Genomic DNA, 18623 nt, shown 5'->3' with positions numbered 1-18623 from the left:
AGAAAATAAAATCCTCTTCAATAAGTGATGGGAAAATTGGAAAGCCACACGCAAAAGAATGAAACTAGACTGCTCTATGACATCATACACAAAAACTAACTCAAAAAAGAATTAAAGACTTAAATATAAGACCTGAAACAATAAAATACATAGAACAAAACAGGTATTAAACTTCAGACCTTGGTCTCAGAGGATTTTATGAACTTGACCCCAAAGGAAAGCAAAAATAAGCGAATGGAGACTACATCAAACTAAAAAGCTTCTGCACAGCAGAAGAAACCGTCAACAACACAGAAAGGCAACCAACTGAATGGGTCAAGGCATTTGCAAACAATACCTCCAATAAGGAGCTAATATTCAAAATATATAAAGAATTCACACAACTCGAAAACAAAAATCCGAACAATCTTATTTAAAAAATGTGCAGAGGACCTAAACAGATACCTTTCCATAAGACATGCAAATGACCAACAGATATATGAAAAGATGCTCAACTTCACAAGCTATAGGGAAATTAAAACCACAATGAAATACCACTTCACATCTGTTAGAATGGCTATTACCTATAAGGCAGGAAATAACAAATGTTGGAGAGGATGAGGAGACAAAGGAACCCTCACACACTGCTGTCGGGACTGGAAACTGGTACAGCCATTACGTAAAACACTATGGAGGTTCCTCAAAAAGTTAAAATAGTTACCATGTGACCCAACAATCCGTTTTCTGCGTATCTGCTTGAAAATGCTGAAAACGTTTATTCATAATGATATATGTACTCCTATGTTCACTGCAGCATTACACACAGTGGCCAAGACATGGAAACAACCTCTGTGCTTTTTGATGGATGACTGGATAAAGATGTGGTACATATATTCAATGGAATACTACTCAGCCATAAGAAAGGATGACATACTGACTGCCATTTGAGACAACATAGATGAATCTTCAGAGTATTATGCTAAGCAAAATAAGTCAGATGGAAGTCATATAGATCTTACTGTAATTTCACTCATGTGTGGGATATAAAACAAAAAGCAACAAACAAACGAACAAAATAAAACAAACTCATAGACACAGACAACAGAAGGGTGGTTACCAGAAAAGAAGAGGGTCTGAGGGAGAATGAAGAGTATAAAGGGGGTAAAATATATGGTTATGGAGGGAGACTAGACTCTGAGAGGTAAGCACACAATGCAATATACAGATGACAGAGAACTGTACACTTGAAACTTATGTTATTAATCAATGTTACCACAATAAATTTAATTTTAAAGATGAGTGCAGAGATCAGTGGACTGGAATGAAGAACAATAATTTTTAAAAATCAATGAAACCCATAGTTAGTCCTTTGAAAAGATCAATGAAACTGACAAACTTTCAGCTAGACCAACCAAGAAGAAAAGAGAAAAAACACAAATTACAAACCCTAAAGAAATTGCAATGATTATAAGGGCATATATGCGAACAAATAAAATAACTTTGATAAAATGGACAAATCCCTAGAAATACCAAACTACCAAAACTGACTCATGAAGAAACACAAAATCTAAATAAACCTATGAGTTAGTTATTTTAAATGTTCCCTCAAAGAAAAGCACAGGTCCCAATGACTTCATTGGTTAATTCTATCAAATATGTACAGAAATAATACCAATCCTTCACAAACTCTTTCAGAAAATAAGTGAGGTAGGCACATTGCTTCCCAACTAATGTTATGATGCCAGCATTACTGGAACAATAAGAACAAATTTTCACAAGAAAACTAAAGATCAATATCCCTCTGACATAGACACAAAAATCCTTAACAAAATATCAGCAAACTGACTCCCGTAATACCATAATTAAGTGGTACTTATCCCTAGAATGATACATTGGTTTAACAGAAAATCAATTCATGTTAGATACCAAATTAATAATATAAAGGACAAAAACCACATGATCATCTTGATACAGAAAAAGCAACTGACAAAATCTAAAACCCATTCATGGTAAAAACTCTCAAAAAACTAGTTTGCTGAATGTCCTCAACCTGATAAGGGGCATCTTCTGAAAAGCCACAATTAACATCATGCTTAATGCTTTCCCCTTCGTATCAAGGACAAGACAAGGATGTCTACTTTCACCACTTCTACTCAACATTGTACTGAAGGTTCAAGTCAGTACAATTAGGCAAAAAAAAAAAGAAATTAAAGACATCCAGTTTGGAAAGGAAGAAGTAAAACTCTTTTTCACAGATGCCGTGATTCTGTACATAGAATATCCCAAGACACACACACACACACACACACACACACACACACACAAATGGAGTCAAATGACCATACCAAGGTTATAGAATACAAAATCAACATGCAAAACTCAATTATGCCCTGGCCAGTTTGGCGCAGTGGTTAGAGTGTCGGCCCGCAGACTGAATAGTCCTGAGTTTGATTCCAGCCAAGAGCATGTGCCTCGGTTGGAGGCTTGATCCCTGGTCCCAGTCAGGGTGCGTGCGGGAGGCAACCAATCCATGTCTCTCTCTCACATTGATGTTTCTCACTCCCCACCCCTTCTTCCTTCCCTCCCACTCTCTCTGAAAAAGCAATAGAAAAAACAAAGGACTAAAAAACAAACACCTCAATCATATTTCTGTATGTTGGCAACAATAAATCCAAAACAAAATTAATACAATTCCATTCATTATAGCATCAGAAGGAATAAAATACTTAGAAATAAATTTAATAAAAATAATTCAGGACTTTTACACTGGAAAGTACAAAACCCTGCTGAGAAATCTAAGTAAAAAGAGAAACAGTCTCTGTTCGTGAACTGGAACAACACTATAGATCAAATGGGGCTAACACACACACAAACAGAACAGAACATTCTCAAGTGCACACAGAATATTCTCCAGGATAGATCACGTTAGGTCGCAAAATAAGTCTTAACGCATTTAAGATTTAAATCATACCAAGTATCTTTTTTAACCACAATGGAATGAAACTTGAAATCAATAACAGAAAGGAAACTAGAAAATTTACAAATATGGGGAAATTAACACACTGTTGAACAACACATGGGTCAAAGAAGAAATCAAAAAGGGAAATTAGAAAATATCATGAGACAAACAAAAACACAACATACCAAAACTTATGGGATGCAGTACTAAGAGCGAAGTTTATAATAAAAAACTATAATTTTTTTGAAATACCATCTATGGTAACATACATACAAACTCAAAAAGAATTGCCAGAGAAATTCTGAGAATTAACAAGTGAGTTTAACAAGTGAGTGGTAAGAGTAATTTTATCCAAAATTAGCTGGCCACGCAGAAAAGCAGTTGGTTTCCTATGAACCTCCATAAAACTGGACTCAACCAAATGTGAAAGGAAACCAATTCTGGCCAGTCACAAAGCTTGCACTTGAGCTCCTTCCCATCATGCCAGCAGAAGGATTGGTACTTCCCCACCCATGAAAGCTCACATGGAGATTCCTGCTGCTGGCATGCTATGTCAAAAAGCTGTGAGGTTTGGATCCCAGGCCCATTATGCCAAGGAAGAGTTGCTTCCCCCCAAAATTAGCATGCACTGCAGCTGGGAGAAATCTGAAGTAAAACTATGGGTCAAATATCTTTACTTTCATATACGTTTTAGAATTTTCCCTTTACCATCCTGGATGTTTAAGACAATTTAAGCTTTGCAGTAATTTACTATGCAAAAATAAATCGTAAGTGAATTATTACAAACTTACATGTACAAGTTATAAGCAAATTACTACAAATCTACCATGATTAAGAAAATGAATTATTTCAAACATTCCAGAAGCTTCCACATGCCATCTTCCAAACACTATCATGATGCTTCCCTAAAGATAAATACTATCCTTACTTTTAATACTATAGATTAGTTGTGTCTGTTAAGTCTGACATTAACTTAAATAGAACTACACAAAATGTATTTGTTTGTGGACTTCTTAGTAAGACTCATCTACGTAGTTGCATTTAACAGTAATTTGTTCCTTTCCGTTGTATACCACTGACTGTATGATTTGTTTTTTAATCCTGGCATTGAAGGACACTTAAGACTGCTTCCATTTCAGGGCTATTAAGAAGAACAGTACTAAAGATATCTTTGTCTGTCTTCTGGCACACAAATGCATGCATTTCTGTTTGGTATTTAAAAGAATTGAGATTCTGATTGGGGGTTCATTGGATCCACAAAGCAAAATAAGATGTGACATCCTTATGGTATTGAATATTCCAACCTAAGAACATGATATATCCCTCCATTTATTCAGGTCATACTTTATATAAGATTTTAAAATTTGCTGTCTAGAGATGTACACAATTTTCGTAGATTTATTCCTAAGGATTTTATTTTGATAATAGTAGCATCTTTCCAAAATTTTATCTTATTGACCAGTTGCTGGGATATAGAAATAAAATTGATTTTGCATACTGAGCTATCCAATAAACTTGGTAAATTCATGTATCAATTTTAATAGACAATGTATAGATTACTTTTCATTTTCTATATACCCAATCATGTTGTCTGCAAAGAGTTTTATGTCTTTCAAATCATTAGGCTTTTTTTTCTTTTATTTTTTTAAACATGTTTTTATTGATTTCAGAGAGAGGAAGGGAGAGGGAGAGAGAAAGATAGAAACATCATTGATGAGAGTCATTGATTGGCTGCCTCCTGCACACCCCCTGCTGGGGATGGAGCCCGAACCGGGTATTTGTTGATTGGGAATCCAACCTCGATCTCCTGGATCCTAGGTCGATGCTCAACCGCTGAGCCATGCTGGCCAGGCAATACTTTCTTCATATCCTTATTCTGTGAACTTTTTTTCTATTTTTACTTTGTTCATTTTTTGACTTTTTAAACTTTTTCATTAAAAACTAAGATACAAACACACACATTAGCCTAGGCCTACACAGGGTCAGGATCATCAATATCACTGTCTTCCACCTCCGCATCTTGCCCCACTGGAAGGTCTTCAGGGGCTAAATAATGCACATGGAATTGTCATCTATGATAATGTCTTCTTCTGGAATGCCTCATGAAGGACGCTGAAGCTCTTCTTGAGGAGGTATCACTCGTCAGAAATATGTCCATGATGGTTTGCTTGGTTTCTTTTTTTTTCATTATACATTTGCTTGTAAGCAGATAATGCACCATGAACATTCCTCCCTATTAATGAAAACCTTTTGTTGTTTTCAAACTTTTTAAGGAGCTTGAGGTCTGCAAATGCTTCTGCTAAACCCCTCACTGTGCATTTTCTTGGGGCTATTTTTTTCCTGCAGTTTCATTTCCTCTTTTACTCCTTTTTCAGCTACGTGTTCCTGTTCCAGTTCCAATGACTCCTCACTCATTAATTCCTCGGGAACCACTTCTAGGAGCTCCTCAATGTCATCCTCACCCACAGCCAGGTTAAAGATGTTTGCTGCCTCACCCACAGCCCTACTGATTTCTGCAACTTCCTTTTGTTTTTTTTGTTTTTGCTTTGGCCATGGTTATCACGATGCTGAGCGGCGTACACTTCTATGTCTCATCTTTAATCCAGATCATTAGAAGTTTCTCCGTGTCTGACAGAGTCCCTTCTCAAATTTTTGTTATGCTCACTGCCCTCAATAAAGCAGATCATTTAACAGCTTCCGGCATTGTTCCTGTTCTTCAAGATCGTTAGGGTGGAATGGGGCAAGCCTGACTGGTGAGCAGTGACCATTGCTGATTTTCTACCTTCATAGCCCTTAATCACTTTCCATTTCATTTCCAGGTCAACCACTCAATGTGACCTCTTACTGGCAACATTAGTGAAGGATTCTGTATGCTTAGGGGCCATGATGAACAAAACAACATGAGCCTAAATCAAGCACAAGAGAAAATAATGCAATCAAGAGACCCAGTAAACATGAGCTGCTGCCTGCATAACACAACATACTGTTTTGCAGCAAATTTTTCTCTTTACAAGTAGAAAGAGTACCTCTAAAAATAACAATATAAAGTATTGTAAATACATGAACTAGGAACGTAGTTGTTTAATATCATTATCAAGTATTAGGCACTGTACATAATTGTACGTGCTATACTTTTACACAACTGGCAGTGTAGTAGGTTTGTTTACATCAGCATCACCACAAATGTGAGGAGTATGTTGTGCTAACATGTTATGACAGCTATGACCTTATGACAGCTACAGTGTCATTAGGCAATAAGAATTTTTCAGCTCCATTATAATCTCATGGGACCACCATCATATCTATGGTCCATCATTGTGCAAAACACCATATGTGGTGCATGACTACAGAAACTGTGAATGATACGAGGCAAAGACTCCAGAACGTATGACGCTTCTCTACCAAGCAGTTAACCTGGCTGGGATCAAACTCCAAACTTGATCTCCTCCATGGTGAGTTGCAGCTGCATTCTCCACTCAGTTCTTTCAGCTTACCGTTACTACTGTTTGCCACGTTTCCTAGAGTCTTCCCCATACGTGCACAGTTCAGACGCCAGCCAAGGATTTTTGTAGTTTAAAACTGATTTTGAGGCTCACATATTTGTGGCTCCCTCCTTTCCAGGATTTCCACCCTAAGTTTCCATCACTCTTCCAATCTCCAACTGTGTTTTGACCCCTCTGTGCAATAAATACTCCGCCTTTCTGTGATCCCACCTGGGAATTGGGAGCTGCCCTCAGGAGACTCGCCAGAAATACCCAAATCTCATCCAGTACAGCTTCTGTCTTTCAGGCATCAACTTCCCTCCAGTTTTGCCTTCTTTTCACAACTCACCAGTACTTTAAAATAGTTGTGGGTTTTCTTGTTTGGGGGAGGTATAGTTTTATACTGATGATATAATCATTATTTGCAGGAGGGCTAATATGACCAAGCTACTCCACCACTAGAGGAAGTGCAACTGAATATTTTTGGATATTCCATTTTATCTTCTCTGTTAATATTTACATTATGCCTTTTAGGCTTGTTCAGTGGTTACTCAAGAAGTCACAGTATTTATCCTTGTATTATCAGTCTACCATCAAACCATACAATGCTGCTTCATGAACAATATAAGAACCTTGCATATGTAATTCTATCTTTCTCCCTCCTACCCTTTAAGTAAATAGATAATTTAAATAAATCATTAAATGCAGTGCTTCTACAGTCTCTTTTATAAAAGTAAAAGGGATAAACAAGATTCTTAATGTCGCTTCCAGTTTTCACATTTAATTATTGTATACCTTAAGATCTATAAATATTTTTTGTTTAGAGTCAATATGTTATTGTATTATTAGCAATCATAATCTATTAAGTACACATACCAGAGCATATATTAAGTTAAAAAAACAGACAAAAAAACAAAACGTTGTGTTACTTGGAATCCCGTGACTTTTTTTACATTCAAAAAACATGAAATCTATCTGCAAAGTCAGCCCTGCCAAAAAATATTCAAAAAGAAATAAATTCTGAGGCATATTTACCAACAAAGGAAAAATTACTTAAGCTTAAATGAAGACACTTACCCCTCTTCATTTTCTTTTAGTAAACGACTGGCGATTCGGATCAGCATGCAGTAAGCAAACTGTGACTTCAGACCGGATTTAGTAAATTTGTTTAACATCTTAGAAACAGCAAGGCGATCATTCTTTTTAAGGTGATACAGGACTCCCAATGCATGGTACTAAAGAGCAAGAAAAGGAACATAACATGCGGAAAATCAAGTAGGCAGAGGATGAAACTTACATGAAAGTAGAATCACATGGAGCCGGATTTTTAATAAAACATACCCAGGTAGAAAGTACACAAACAGAATAGCTTTTTCACACTGAATCACCCACAGGCAAGACTGAAAGGATAAGCGGTTCTAATTTACCCCCAGAAGGTGTAGATTTGGAGTGGGCAAGCATTAAGAAGGTGGCATATAGCCTGAAGGTACACCTGGCAGGTAGGGATTGCCCCACACAGCCTCAGTACAAAGGTCTCAGGTCCAAGGCTTTACCAGTGTGGCAGGCCTCCGAGTGGCTTTAAATCATCTGTGGCAGAGCCAAGAACTAAAGGATCCGCCTCCTGAGGAAGGCTTAAGGAATGTGCGTGTATCATCATGGCACTTTGTGTAAAAGCACAATGATCAGAATTAGGAGGGTGAGGGTCTTTCCCATGGGGAAAACGACTACTGTCTTCTTCACAGCTGAATACGCTTACACGAGAAGTTATCAGCACTGGGAGGGGATAAATAAGGACCCTCTCAAATACAAACGGGGTACTTGACATAAAATTGCCAGCTAAGAATTTAATCTTGTTCCTTTTATTTAGGAATGGCCTAATGACTATCAAAAGGAGACCTTTCCAACAAAATGGTTTTACAGTTTCGCAAAGTAAAAATTACTCTACACTGTTTTTATAATGCCTACTTGGAATTTAACATCCTTCTTCACAAATTACTTTTCAAATAAAGGACTGAAATGTACTGTGAAAGACCTTTTGAATGAGCATCTCAAAGTGCCACTGAATATAAGCAGCTTTCTCCAACATTCTTACAGCTTTGACTGAACACTGGCAGGGCAGTGATCATAATGAGTGGGATACCTACTTGAGGATATGCACTAACATGCTGTTTAATACTAGCCTTCGGCTAATACTCACTGGGGGAATCAATAAATTGCCCCTACCATGTCAGGTTAAAGAAAGTTGATCTTGGGACAGAAGCTGAAACATTCAATGACAGTACCTGGACCATAATATTGTCACTTGAAGCAGCTTCTTGGGCTTCATTGACCCAGCGCTTAACAACATCATAGCTTATCTTCATCATGTGCTAAATGCAGAAAAAAATGAGAATAGATAATGCACCATCACTGAAGTTTAGAAACATGAGTTAGTTTTCTTTTCCAAAATACATTTCCAAAAAAAAAAGAAACAACTTTGTAGCTTTATAAAGTATTTCAAGTCTCTATTCCTGAGGCACCAATAAAACCAGAAACACTTTCTCCAAGCCCCCAGTGCAAAGGTGAGTACAGTGTATGTTTGTGGGCTGGGAGAGACGCATAAAAGGAAGTAATGAGAGGGGAGGGACGAGAAAGGATGGATAGTTAATAGAATGATACTTAAATAATGTTAACATAGGTTTTATTTCCAGAAAACTCACCTAGAAGAACAGAATACCAATATATCCTTTGCTGTAAAACTTGACCAATTATGTTCCAGAACCAGATACTCTTGTAATTCAGATGATCGAATCCATTCACACATTAGTAATCAATTTTAATTAAATGCAGTGTGATAGATTGTAAGGAATAAATTTTGTTTTGATAAAAAAGGGAAAGAAAAGGTATGTCTAAAACAAAGGCTACTTCCTGGAAGGAAATTTAGAAGTGGGACAGAAGACTTTGGATTGAAGGACACTGTGGAAACAGGCAGCGAGGAAAGTAGAGGACAGAGGTAAAAGTGCAGGTCATAATAGAAGATTTAAAAAAAAAAGAGAGATTGAAAGCCCTGGCCGGGAAGCTCAGTTGGTTAGAGCATCATCTTGATACAATGATGCCAAGGTTGCAGGTTCGATCCCCAGTCAGGGCACGTACAAGAATCAACCAATGAATGTATAAATAAGTGAAACGACAAATTGATCTCTCTCTCCTCCTCTTCTCCCCTCCCCCCAAAATAAATAAAAATTTACAAAGTAAAAAATAAAGAGATCAACCCTGTTTCTTCCCTATTTTCCCCTCACCCTTTACCTCCCATCTTTACTATGAGTACAACATAAGCTTCTGATTACCAAAACCTTTCAAACACATGAAAATTTAATGTTTTTAACTGCCCATTTTAATTGCTCAATGCTCCCCTGGCAAATAAAGCATTCTTGGATAAAATAATAGAGATGTACACATATTTTTTAAATGTTTCATCTGTGAGAGAATCATAGTGATACTTTGCTTTTGCAACTAGAAACTGTACCATGCATAAGAAGTAGGCAGCCACTGTCTTTGTTCACTTACTAAGGAAGACACCAGTGCTGAGCTGGATACACTGGAGACTCTGTCCACAATGGCCTGCTTCATGTATCTTTCAATGGCCTGCAGCATTGTTCCCTAATGACATGCAGAGAAAAAAAGTTGTTGAAGCAAGACACTCATGTTAGATTACCACTTCAAAATAATTTACAAAAACCATCATATATGAGTTTCTGTGTAAATATTTAGAATGCATTAAAAAGGATCAGCATATAATAGAGTAATCATATCCCATCGAGCAGAACCCAGACGACTGAGTGGAAGCTTCAAGGAGGAACATTTATATGTAAGGAAGACAAATAACTGTTCAACAATGAAATAAACTGTCTCAAAATGGAGAGCTCCAATTTGAGGAATTCCATGAGTAGGGCTCAACCTATCAGGAACGTTGTTAAAGGAACTCCTACATGAGGATGAAAGCTGCTCTTGAAGTCTGAAGATACCTCTGTGTGGAGGGGATCTATTTTATATGGATCCCAGAGAGCCTTAGAAGTCAACTGTAATCTCTGACTACTTTAGATGCATAATTACATGTTTCATATATTACAACAATGAGCTCTCAATATGAAATCCTCTGAAAACAAAGTTCTTTTCAATTTAACTGGAAGAAAGCTTAGCACTGGAAAAGTGGAGGCCCATGAAGATACGTAAACAGACTGGTATCAATATTTAGATAAAGAGAATCTTATTGCTAGCACTAGCATCGTCAAGTCCTATGCCGCCAATTTAATGCTAAAAACAAAAAGTAACTACAATAAAACATCTGAGTAGCAAAAAGCATTTCTATCACTCCTAGAATCCAGATATACCATTTGATCCTGCTCAACTTTTAAAACTTCAGAGGACTGCAAACATACACAAAAAATATACCCAAGCATGAGTATAGCTGAAATAGTATTTAATTTGTTTGCCAATGCCCAGCCTGCCCTTCATTTTAACCTTTCCTACTCACAGTTCCAAGGTGAACTTGGAACAGGTTACACCTGACTCGGACCCAGGTGTATACAAGCCACTGGGCTGGCTGATGGTTAACCAGGTTCTCTTTCTCAACTATCAGAACGACAAGGCTAGAGCCTGGTGAATGATGGATCATAACAGTAAATATCTGAGAAATCTTGCCAATGAATTCCTTAGAGCTGCCCTATTTATTGCTCTGGCATCTAGTTCTAAGTTTTACCTCAAATTCTGAGTTCTCTATATTGTGTAAGAAAGTTTCTTTTTAAAGCTGAATTCAAATGGGTTTTTGTTTCTTGTAAGCAATGTGCCCTGACTATAACAAGTCTATGAGAGCAAACAGAGAAAGAAACAGACTAATGTAAATAAGCAAAAGGAAAAACCAATCTGAAAGGAAAGAAGCCTGGAGCCACATGAGCCTTTCTGGTGGTCCTGTTTCTCTTACACAGATACACCTTTGAGACAGTGCAGGTTCCACTTCAGACCACGCAATAATGCAAGTATCACAATAAAGTTACAAGAATTTTTTTGGTTTCCCAGAGTATATAAAAGTTCTGTTTACACTATACTGTAGACTATTAAGTGTGCAAGAATAGAATTATGGGGAGGAAACAAGATGGTGGCATAGGTAGCAGCTGCACCCGCCGCCTCCCGCAACCACATCAAAATTACAGCTAAAATGCAGAACCACCATCGCTCAGAGCCTCCTGAGATCCCGCTGAACAGAAGCCCCACAACCAGGGAGCTGAAGAAGCACTGAGACTGGTAGGAGGGGAGGAGACGAGACGCGGGCGGATCGGGGCTGAATGGCGGAGACACAGCCACTGGCCCACACCTGGTGCCACAGATTAAACCCAGGAGGGAATCTCGGCGGTGGGGGTTCTCCAGAGGAGGGAGGGGTCCCAGCCCCTCAGCAGGCCCCCAGCCCAGGGTTCCAGGGCCGGGAAGAGACGTCCCCACAACTCCGGGCTGTGAAACCAGCGGGGACTGTGGCTGAGGGTCGCGAAGGGTGCGGGAGCCCCAGCAGCTCCTCTAAAGGGCCCGGCACGGACTCACTCGGACGCTCCCTCTGAGCCCAGCGCCGGGCAGCAGCTTGAAAGGAACCTGGGACACTTGGGGAGGAACTAACCTGCCTGAAGTCGGGGTGAGAGAAGGAGGGGCAGCTTTCTCCCAGGCAGAAGAAATGGTGGAGGCCACTGCTCCTTTGGCGAGTCCTCCCCACACAGCCGGGGGGGCAGGCGCCATGTTTGAATCGCCAGCACGTGACTCACACCTTTGGCCCCGCCCCGTGATTCCCGGACGCCCCTCCCCTCCCCACCTGCAGGCTCATCCAGGCCATTTCCAGGGGCTTTTCTGTGCAAGTGGCCCCTCGAGCCTCATGCTTAGGACTTTCCTAAAATCTCTCAAACAAGCAGCAGCGTGCCCCATACAGCTTGATAAGCGGCCCCAGGCTGGCACTAGCGGCAGCTGCATTGGCTCATAGCTTGGCCTCTCCTGGGCACCTCCAAGCCCAGCACAAGTAGCAGCCAACTACGGTTTGCTGTGTAGCTCATGCTGGGTGGCCCTGGGCAAGGCACTGGCACAGGCTGACTACACCTCCCAGGAGGCCCCAGAGACAGTGCACCTGGTGATCAGACTCGACCATGCTGGATTACAACCCTACCACATCCACGAGTGACACACTCAAGGGGAGCACTTGGTGAACACCAAAGCTCCACTGAAGTAAATCCTGCTCCACAGGGGTGTCTCCAGCACAGCAGCTCTTTGGCTGTAGTTGGAGTGGGTCCTCACAGCCGACTGGCCTGGGGGTCAATTCATCCCAGTGACACCAACCAAGGTTCAACTACAACAGGACAGTGCACACAGCCCACACAGGGGAGCGCCTAGAAGGCCCAGCTCAGGTGACTGGGGAGGCTGAGCCACTGGACCCTACAGGACACCTACTACACAAAGCCACTCTACCAATTCCAGAAGACACAGCAACTCTATCTAATACATAGAAACAAATACCAGGAAGCAGCCAAAATGTGGAGGCAAAGAAACATGTCACAAAGGAAAGAACAGAAGAAATCTCTAGAAGAGGAACTAAATGAAATAGATCCAAGCAAGCTAATAGATACAGAGTTCAGAATTTTGTTTATAAGGATGCTCAACCATATTAGTAAGAGTATTACGAAAATAACTGAGAAAATCAATGACATAATAAAGTACCAATTTGAAATGAAGGCTAGACGAACTGAAATGAAGAATAATTTACAGGGAATCAACAGTAGAGTAGAGAATGCTGAAAATCAAATCAGCAGTTTGGAACATGAGGAAACAAAAAACATCCAACTAGAAGAGCAAAAAGAAAAAAGAATCCAGAAATATGAAGATAGTATAAGGAGTCTCTGGGACAATTTCAAAAGGCCCAACATTTGTATTATTGGGGTGCCAGAAAGAGAGCAAGAAATAGAAAACCTATTTGAAAAAATAATGACAGAAAACTTCACCTACCTGGGGAAAGAAATAGACTTACAAGTCCAGGAAGCACAGAGGGTCCCAAACAAGAGGAACCCAAAGAGACCCACAGCAAGACACATCATAATTAAAATGCCAAAGGTTAAAGACAAAGAGAGAATCTTAAAAGCAGCAAGAGAAAAGCAGTTAGTTACCTAAAGGGGGCACCCATACGACTGTCAGCTGATTTCTCAACAGAAACTTTGCAGGCCAGGAGGAAGTGGCAAGAAATATTCAAAGTGATGAAAAACATGGAACTACAACCAAGATTGCTCTACCCAGCAAAGCTATCATTTAGAACTGAAGGTCAGATAAAGAGCTTCACAGATAAGAAAAAGCTAAAGGAGTTCATCACCACCAGATGAGCACTACAGGAAATGTTGAAGGGTCTTCTTTAAGAAGAAGCTAATGAACAAAACAATCTGACAAACTAAATAGATTCAGAGACACTGACGCAGGAAACAGACGATCATATTTCAGAGGAAAGAAGGAAGGGGGTGGGAAGAGATTAACCAAAGAAGTTATATGCATATATGCATAACCCATGAACACAGTCAATAATGGGGTGAAGGCCTGGGGAAGGTATGGGAGCGAGGTGGAGGGGGTCAATTGGAGGGAAAAAATGGGACACCTGTAATACTTTCAACAATAAAGATTTTTAAAAAAAAGAATAGAATTATGTCTAAAAAATGTACATACCTTAATTTAAAAATACTTTATTGCTAAAAAATGTTAACCATCATCTAAGCCTTCCAGAAGTTCTTTTTGTTGGTGGAAGGTCTTACCTTCAATTTGTAAAAACACAGTATCTGTGAAGTGCAATAAAGTGAAGCCCAATTAAAGAGGTCTACCTGTACTGAAGATTTCAGTCAGACTAGGGAATCCGACTCACTTTACACGGCCTCCTGCAGACAAACACAGTAACCCCTTTAACACCTCAGCAAAACGAAGAGAACTTACATCAGTGATTCTGCAGAGAGCCCTGATGGCCGGGCCTCGGTAGATATCTTCCTTTCCTGTCATGTCCTTGGTCAGACTAAGAAAAATCAGATTAGTTACTATGAGATCAATTAGTCAAGTCCTCTCTTGTGGAGTCCAGCCCTAGCTAATTCCAATTGTCCCCATAATTATCTCAACACAGTTGTTGATTCAACAAATGTTATATTGAGTGTCTTCTTTAGATAAATATTAAAACTACTGGGTAAAAGACTGTTCTAAATCCTAAGAATACAGCAGTGAGCAAGACAAAGTCTTTGCCTAACGGAGCTTATGTTCTAGTGGTAACAGAGAGATAATAATCACATGAATCATATTTTAGATACTGATAATTGGCATAAAAAAACTAAGATGATGGTATACAGAGCCCTGGGCTGAAACCTCCACAAATCCTGAAACCCATCAGACTAGACGTAACTCTTTAAAAGAAATGGTCTCAAATGATGAACTCGTGAGGTCTCTCTCTCAGCCATAGCTTTCTAAAATAACAACTGGCAATGACCTCAGACCCTTCTGTTGAATTTCAAAAACAGAGTGTGTGGACTGAGCCAAAAAATTCCACATCCATACTTTAAAGAGGTGTTTGGCCTTTATATTACTCACCCTATTACCCTCCCTTGCCTCGTCCGCATGCACTGACGATACCCCCAACATGACTACCCCTCTCGTCCCCTGCTCAGCTCCCCTCACCCAACCAAAATGGCCACAACTCCAACTTACTCCATCAGGGCACCAAGAAGAGAAAGTTGTGAATAACTGTTACAGTCCTTCGACTTCGTTCTTTTTTCAATTATAAAAATACTTCATTTATATAACAGGTACACTTTCAAAATATTCAGAAAGGTATAAAATATCAAGCCTAAGTTTCCCCTCATCTCCCCTCGCCTGCAGTACCACTCAACGAGAGATAACCCTGTGAACAGTGGCTTATGTTTTCTTAAGGAAGTTTTAAAAATACATGGAAAACAACAGAGACTTATTAAAATGCATGCCAATGGGTCTCCACCCTTCTGGCACCTTCTTTTTTACTTAATAACATAACTTGAGAATCTTTCCAATTGGCAGATTGTTTTTAATTTTAGATATCTACATATTTTTAAATAACCAAATGTACCTAGTGGTGGCAGTACCATACCCAGGCCTGCATCCTGGGAGAGAATTCCCCAGCCTCACAGGGTCCTATCTGGAACCTACTAGGCCAGTGAGCATTCAGGAGGCTATCCCATCATTGCACTAGGCTGTCTGCTCCTAGAAGCAGAATATGGTAAAACTACTGGGTCTCCTAGTCATGAGCCCACTGTCACACCACTTCCGTCATGAAATGAATGGCAATGTCGTAGAGAACACCATGGCAATCAATTACGAATAACTGTTTGTACCACAACTTGGACTACTGCAAACCCGATTCATCCTATATTTTATGGTGGTTTTCCCACGTAATTTTTAAAAATTATATAGTCAAATTTTTCAATCTTTTCTTTCATTGCCTCAGGAATTAACAAAGCTTTTCCCTACACCAACATTAAAGAGGATACGCTTGTGTTTTCTTCTAGTACTTATATGGTTTTACTTTTAAATTTATATTCCTTATCCATTTAGAGTTCACTCATGTGTATGATGTGAAATATGGATCTAATTTTATCTTTTCCAAGTGGCTACTCAGTTGTCCCAGCATCATGTATTAAAAAGTACAAGTTTACCCCAGTGATTAGAGATGCCACCTTTGTCATATACTAAATTTCCACATATGTTTGGGTCTAATTCTGTACTTTCCATTTGTATCAGAGAATTCTGGAAAATGAAGATCAACAGGGCAGAGGTGGCACATGACAAAGCCATCACACATTTTATTCCATTGGTCTATTTATCTGTTCATGTGTCAGTACCACCACACTGTTTTAACTTTACAGGCTTAGTATTTACAGACTGGGAGAGTTAGTACTCCCTAGTGGTTTTCCTTTTCCAGTTACTTCTTACCTATTCTTACATGTTTGTTTTTCTACATGAACTTTAGTATCAAATTTTCTAACTCCATAATAGAGCCAATTGGTTTTTTATTGGGATTGCACTGAATTTATAAATTGCTTTAGGGAGGACTGAAATTTTTATAATGTTGAATTGACCTATCCAAAGGCAGTGGATATCTTTACATTTGTTCAAGTGTACTTTGAGTCTTTCAGGGTTTAAATTTTTTTTTACTTCATATAAGTTTTGTGCATTTATTGTCAAAATTATTCCTAAGTATTTAATCTTCTGTGCTGTCGTAACGGGACTCTGTGTGTTGTTTGTCTACATGAAGGCGATTGATTTTTATATGTTAATTTTATATCCTGTGGGAATACATCTGTGTCACTAGAGCACCTGAAGAAGAGGAGAAAAGGGACTGATACCAAAAAATAATTTTTTTGAAGAAATAATGGTTGAAAACTTCCAAATTTGCAGAAAGACATAACGTTATGGTTTCAAGAAGCTTAATGAAACATATACAAGACAAATTCCAAGGATCGCACACCCAGATATATAACACAACTGCTGAAAACAAAAAATAAAGGAAAACTCTTGAAAGCATTACACATTACAGAAAAGTGACACATTACAGAAAGCATTACACATTACAGAAAAATGACACATTACAGAAAGGGAACTTTGGTTGAAAATACTATAGAGTTCTCATCAGAAAACACAAATGTCAGAGGACAAGGAATGGAACACCATCTTTAAAATGCTGAAACAAAAGAAACTGAAAACCCAGAATTCCATAGCTACTAAAAATCTCTTTCAGGAGTGAAAGTGAAATAAAGACTTCCTCAGATGGCCTGGCTGGTTTGGCTCAGTGGTTGAGCATCAATCTACGAATCAGGAGGTCACAGTTCGATTCCTGGTCAGGGCACATGCCTGGGTTGCGGCCTTGATTCCCAGTACGGGAAGTGCAGGAGGCAGCCGATCAATAACTCTCATCATTGATGTTTCTACCTCTCCCTCTCCCTTCCTCTCTCTGAAATCAATAAACACATTTTTTTTAAAAAAAAGGGGACTTCCTCAGATAAGGTAAACTAAGAGTATTTGTCACCATTAAATATTAAATGAAATATTTCTAAGGAAATTATTAAATGAAGTGTTTCAGGCTGAAGGGAAATGATACTAGAATGATCCCTAGAGCAACCAATACAACATCTTTATAGGACTGAAAGAAAACAAACAAACCTGTCAACCCAGACTGCTGCGCCCAACAAAAGAGTTTTCAAAACCAGGAGGCTTATTTTACTTTTTTCTCTTTGTTCTTAGTTGGGATTATTTCACTAATTATCTTCAAGCTCATTGCCCCTTTCCTCTGACAAAGCTATTCTATTATTGAGGCCAGTCTGAATTTTATTTTACATATTGTACTTTGTCATTTCTAAGATTTTCATTTGGTTCTTTTTTTACAGATAGCTCTCTGCTAACAATTCCTTTCTATTCATTTCAAGAGTGTTCACCTTTATGGAACATGGTTACATTAGCTGCTTTAAAGTATCCCAAAATCTAGGTTATTTGGGGGTTGGCATCTATTGATTATCTTTTCCCTTGAGAACTGGTCAGACTTTCCTGGTTGACTAATATTGGATGTACATTTTTTATATTATCATGAGACTCTGGGTCCGGGTAAAAGCCTCTGGGAAATGTTGACTTTTGATTCCGCAAGCAATCCACCCAGTTAGCTTCAGATCACAACTTCTGCCTGGCCTTTTATGCATGTCACTCTTCCCACACTCTGTCTCTCAAGGACCCCTTTCCCCAGTTCTTCTAGTCAGGGATATGGGATTCTCTCAGTTTTAGTTCCCGGTGCAGCTGCATAATTCTGTGCAAGTGGATCCTCAAGTCAGAAGTAGAAGACAGAAATAAATGTGCATTTCCCCCCCATTCTTCACACAAAAGGGCACCTTTTCTCAGGGACAGGTTTGATCACAGGGTTTTTAGGTGTCTGCATCACTGGTCACACCATAGTGAAGTCGGTTCACAAATGGGGCTGGCCTCAGGGCAGTACCGGAGAGTAACTAGAGAAAAACCAAAACAAACAAGGATTCCCCCCATGCTCTCCAGCTTACAGGGGCCTTTTACTCAATCTGGTGCTCAGCCTCAGGAACAGGCTCCTGTCTTGGCTGATCCTGCCTGATACACAGTTCCCCCATTCACCCTAGCCTTGGGTCAAACCC

At 39.3% G+C, this 18623-nt stretch overlaps 1 protein-coding gene across 3 annotated transcripts in view; it reads right to left on the bottom strand.

Annotated features, from left to right (window-relative positions):
* COPG2 (COPI coat complex subunit gamma 2) overlaps positions 1-18623 on the bottom strand; it is a 217889-nt gene that overhangs the window by 164872 nt on the left and 34394 nt on the right. For all 3 annotated transcript variants that reach the window (XM_081147032.1, XM_081147031.1, XM_081147030.1), the window contains 4 exons: positions 14395-14470; positions 9967-10059; positions 8703-8789; positions 7498-7655 (listed from right to left, as the gene is read on the bottom strand). In XM_081147032.1, the coding sequence (XP_081003158.1) occupies positions 7498-7655; positions 8703-8789; positions 9967-10059; positions 14395-14470 (414 nt within the window). The remainder of the gene's footprint in view (positions 1-7497; positions 7656-8702; positions 8790-9966; positions 10060-14394; positions 14471-18623) is intronic.

This window comes from Miniopterus schreibersii (genome assembly GCF_964146895.1).
Source record: "Miniopterus schreibersii genome assembly, chromosome: 9".
Classification (NCBI taxonomy): Eukaryota; Metazoa; Chordata; class Mammalia; order Chiroptera; family Miniopteridae; genus Miniopterus; species Miniopterus schreibersii.
The sequence above is the reverse complement of the archived record's forward strand: the minus strand, read 5'-3'. Positions and strand labels throughout refer to the sequence as shown.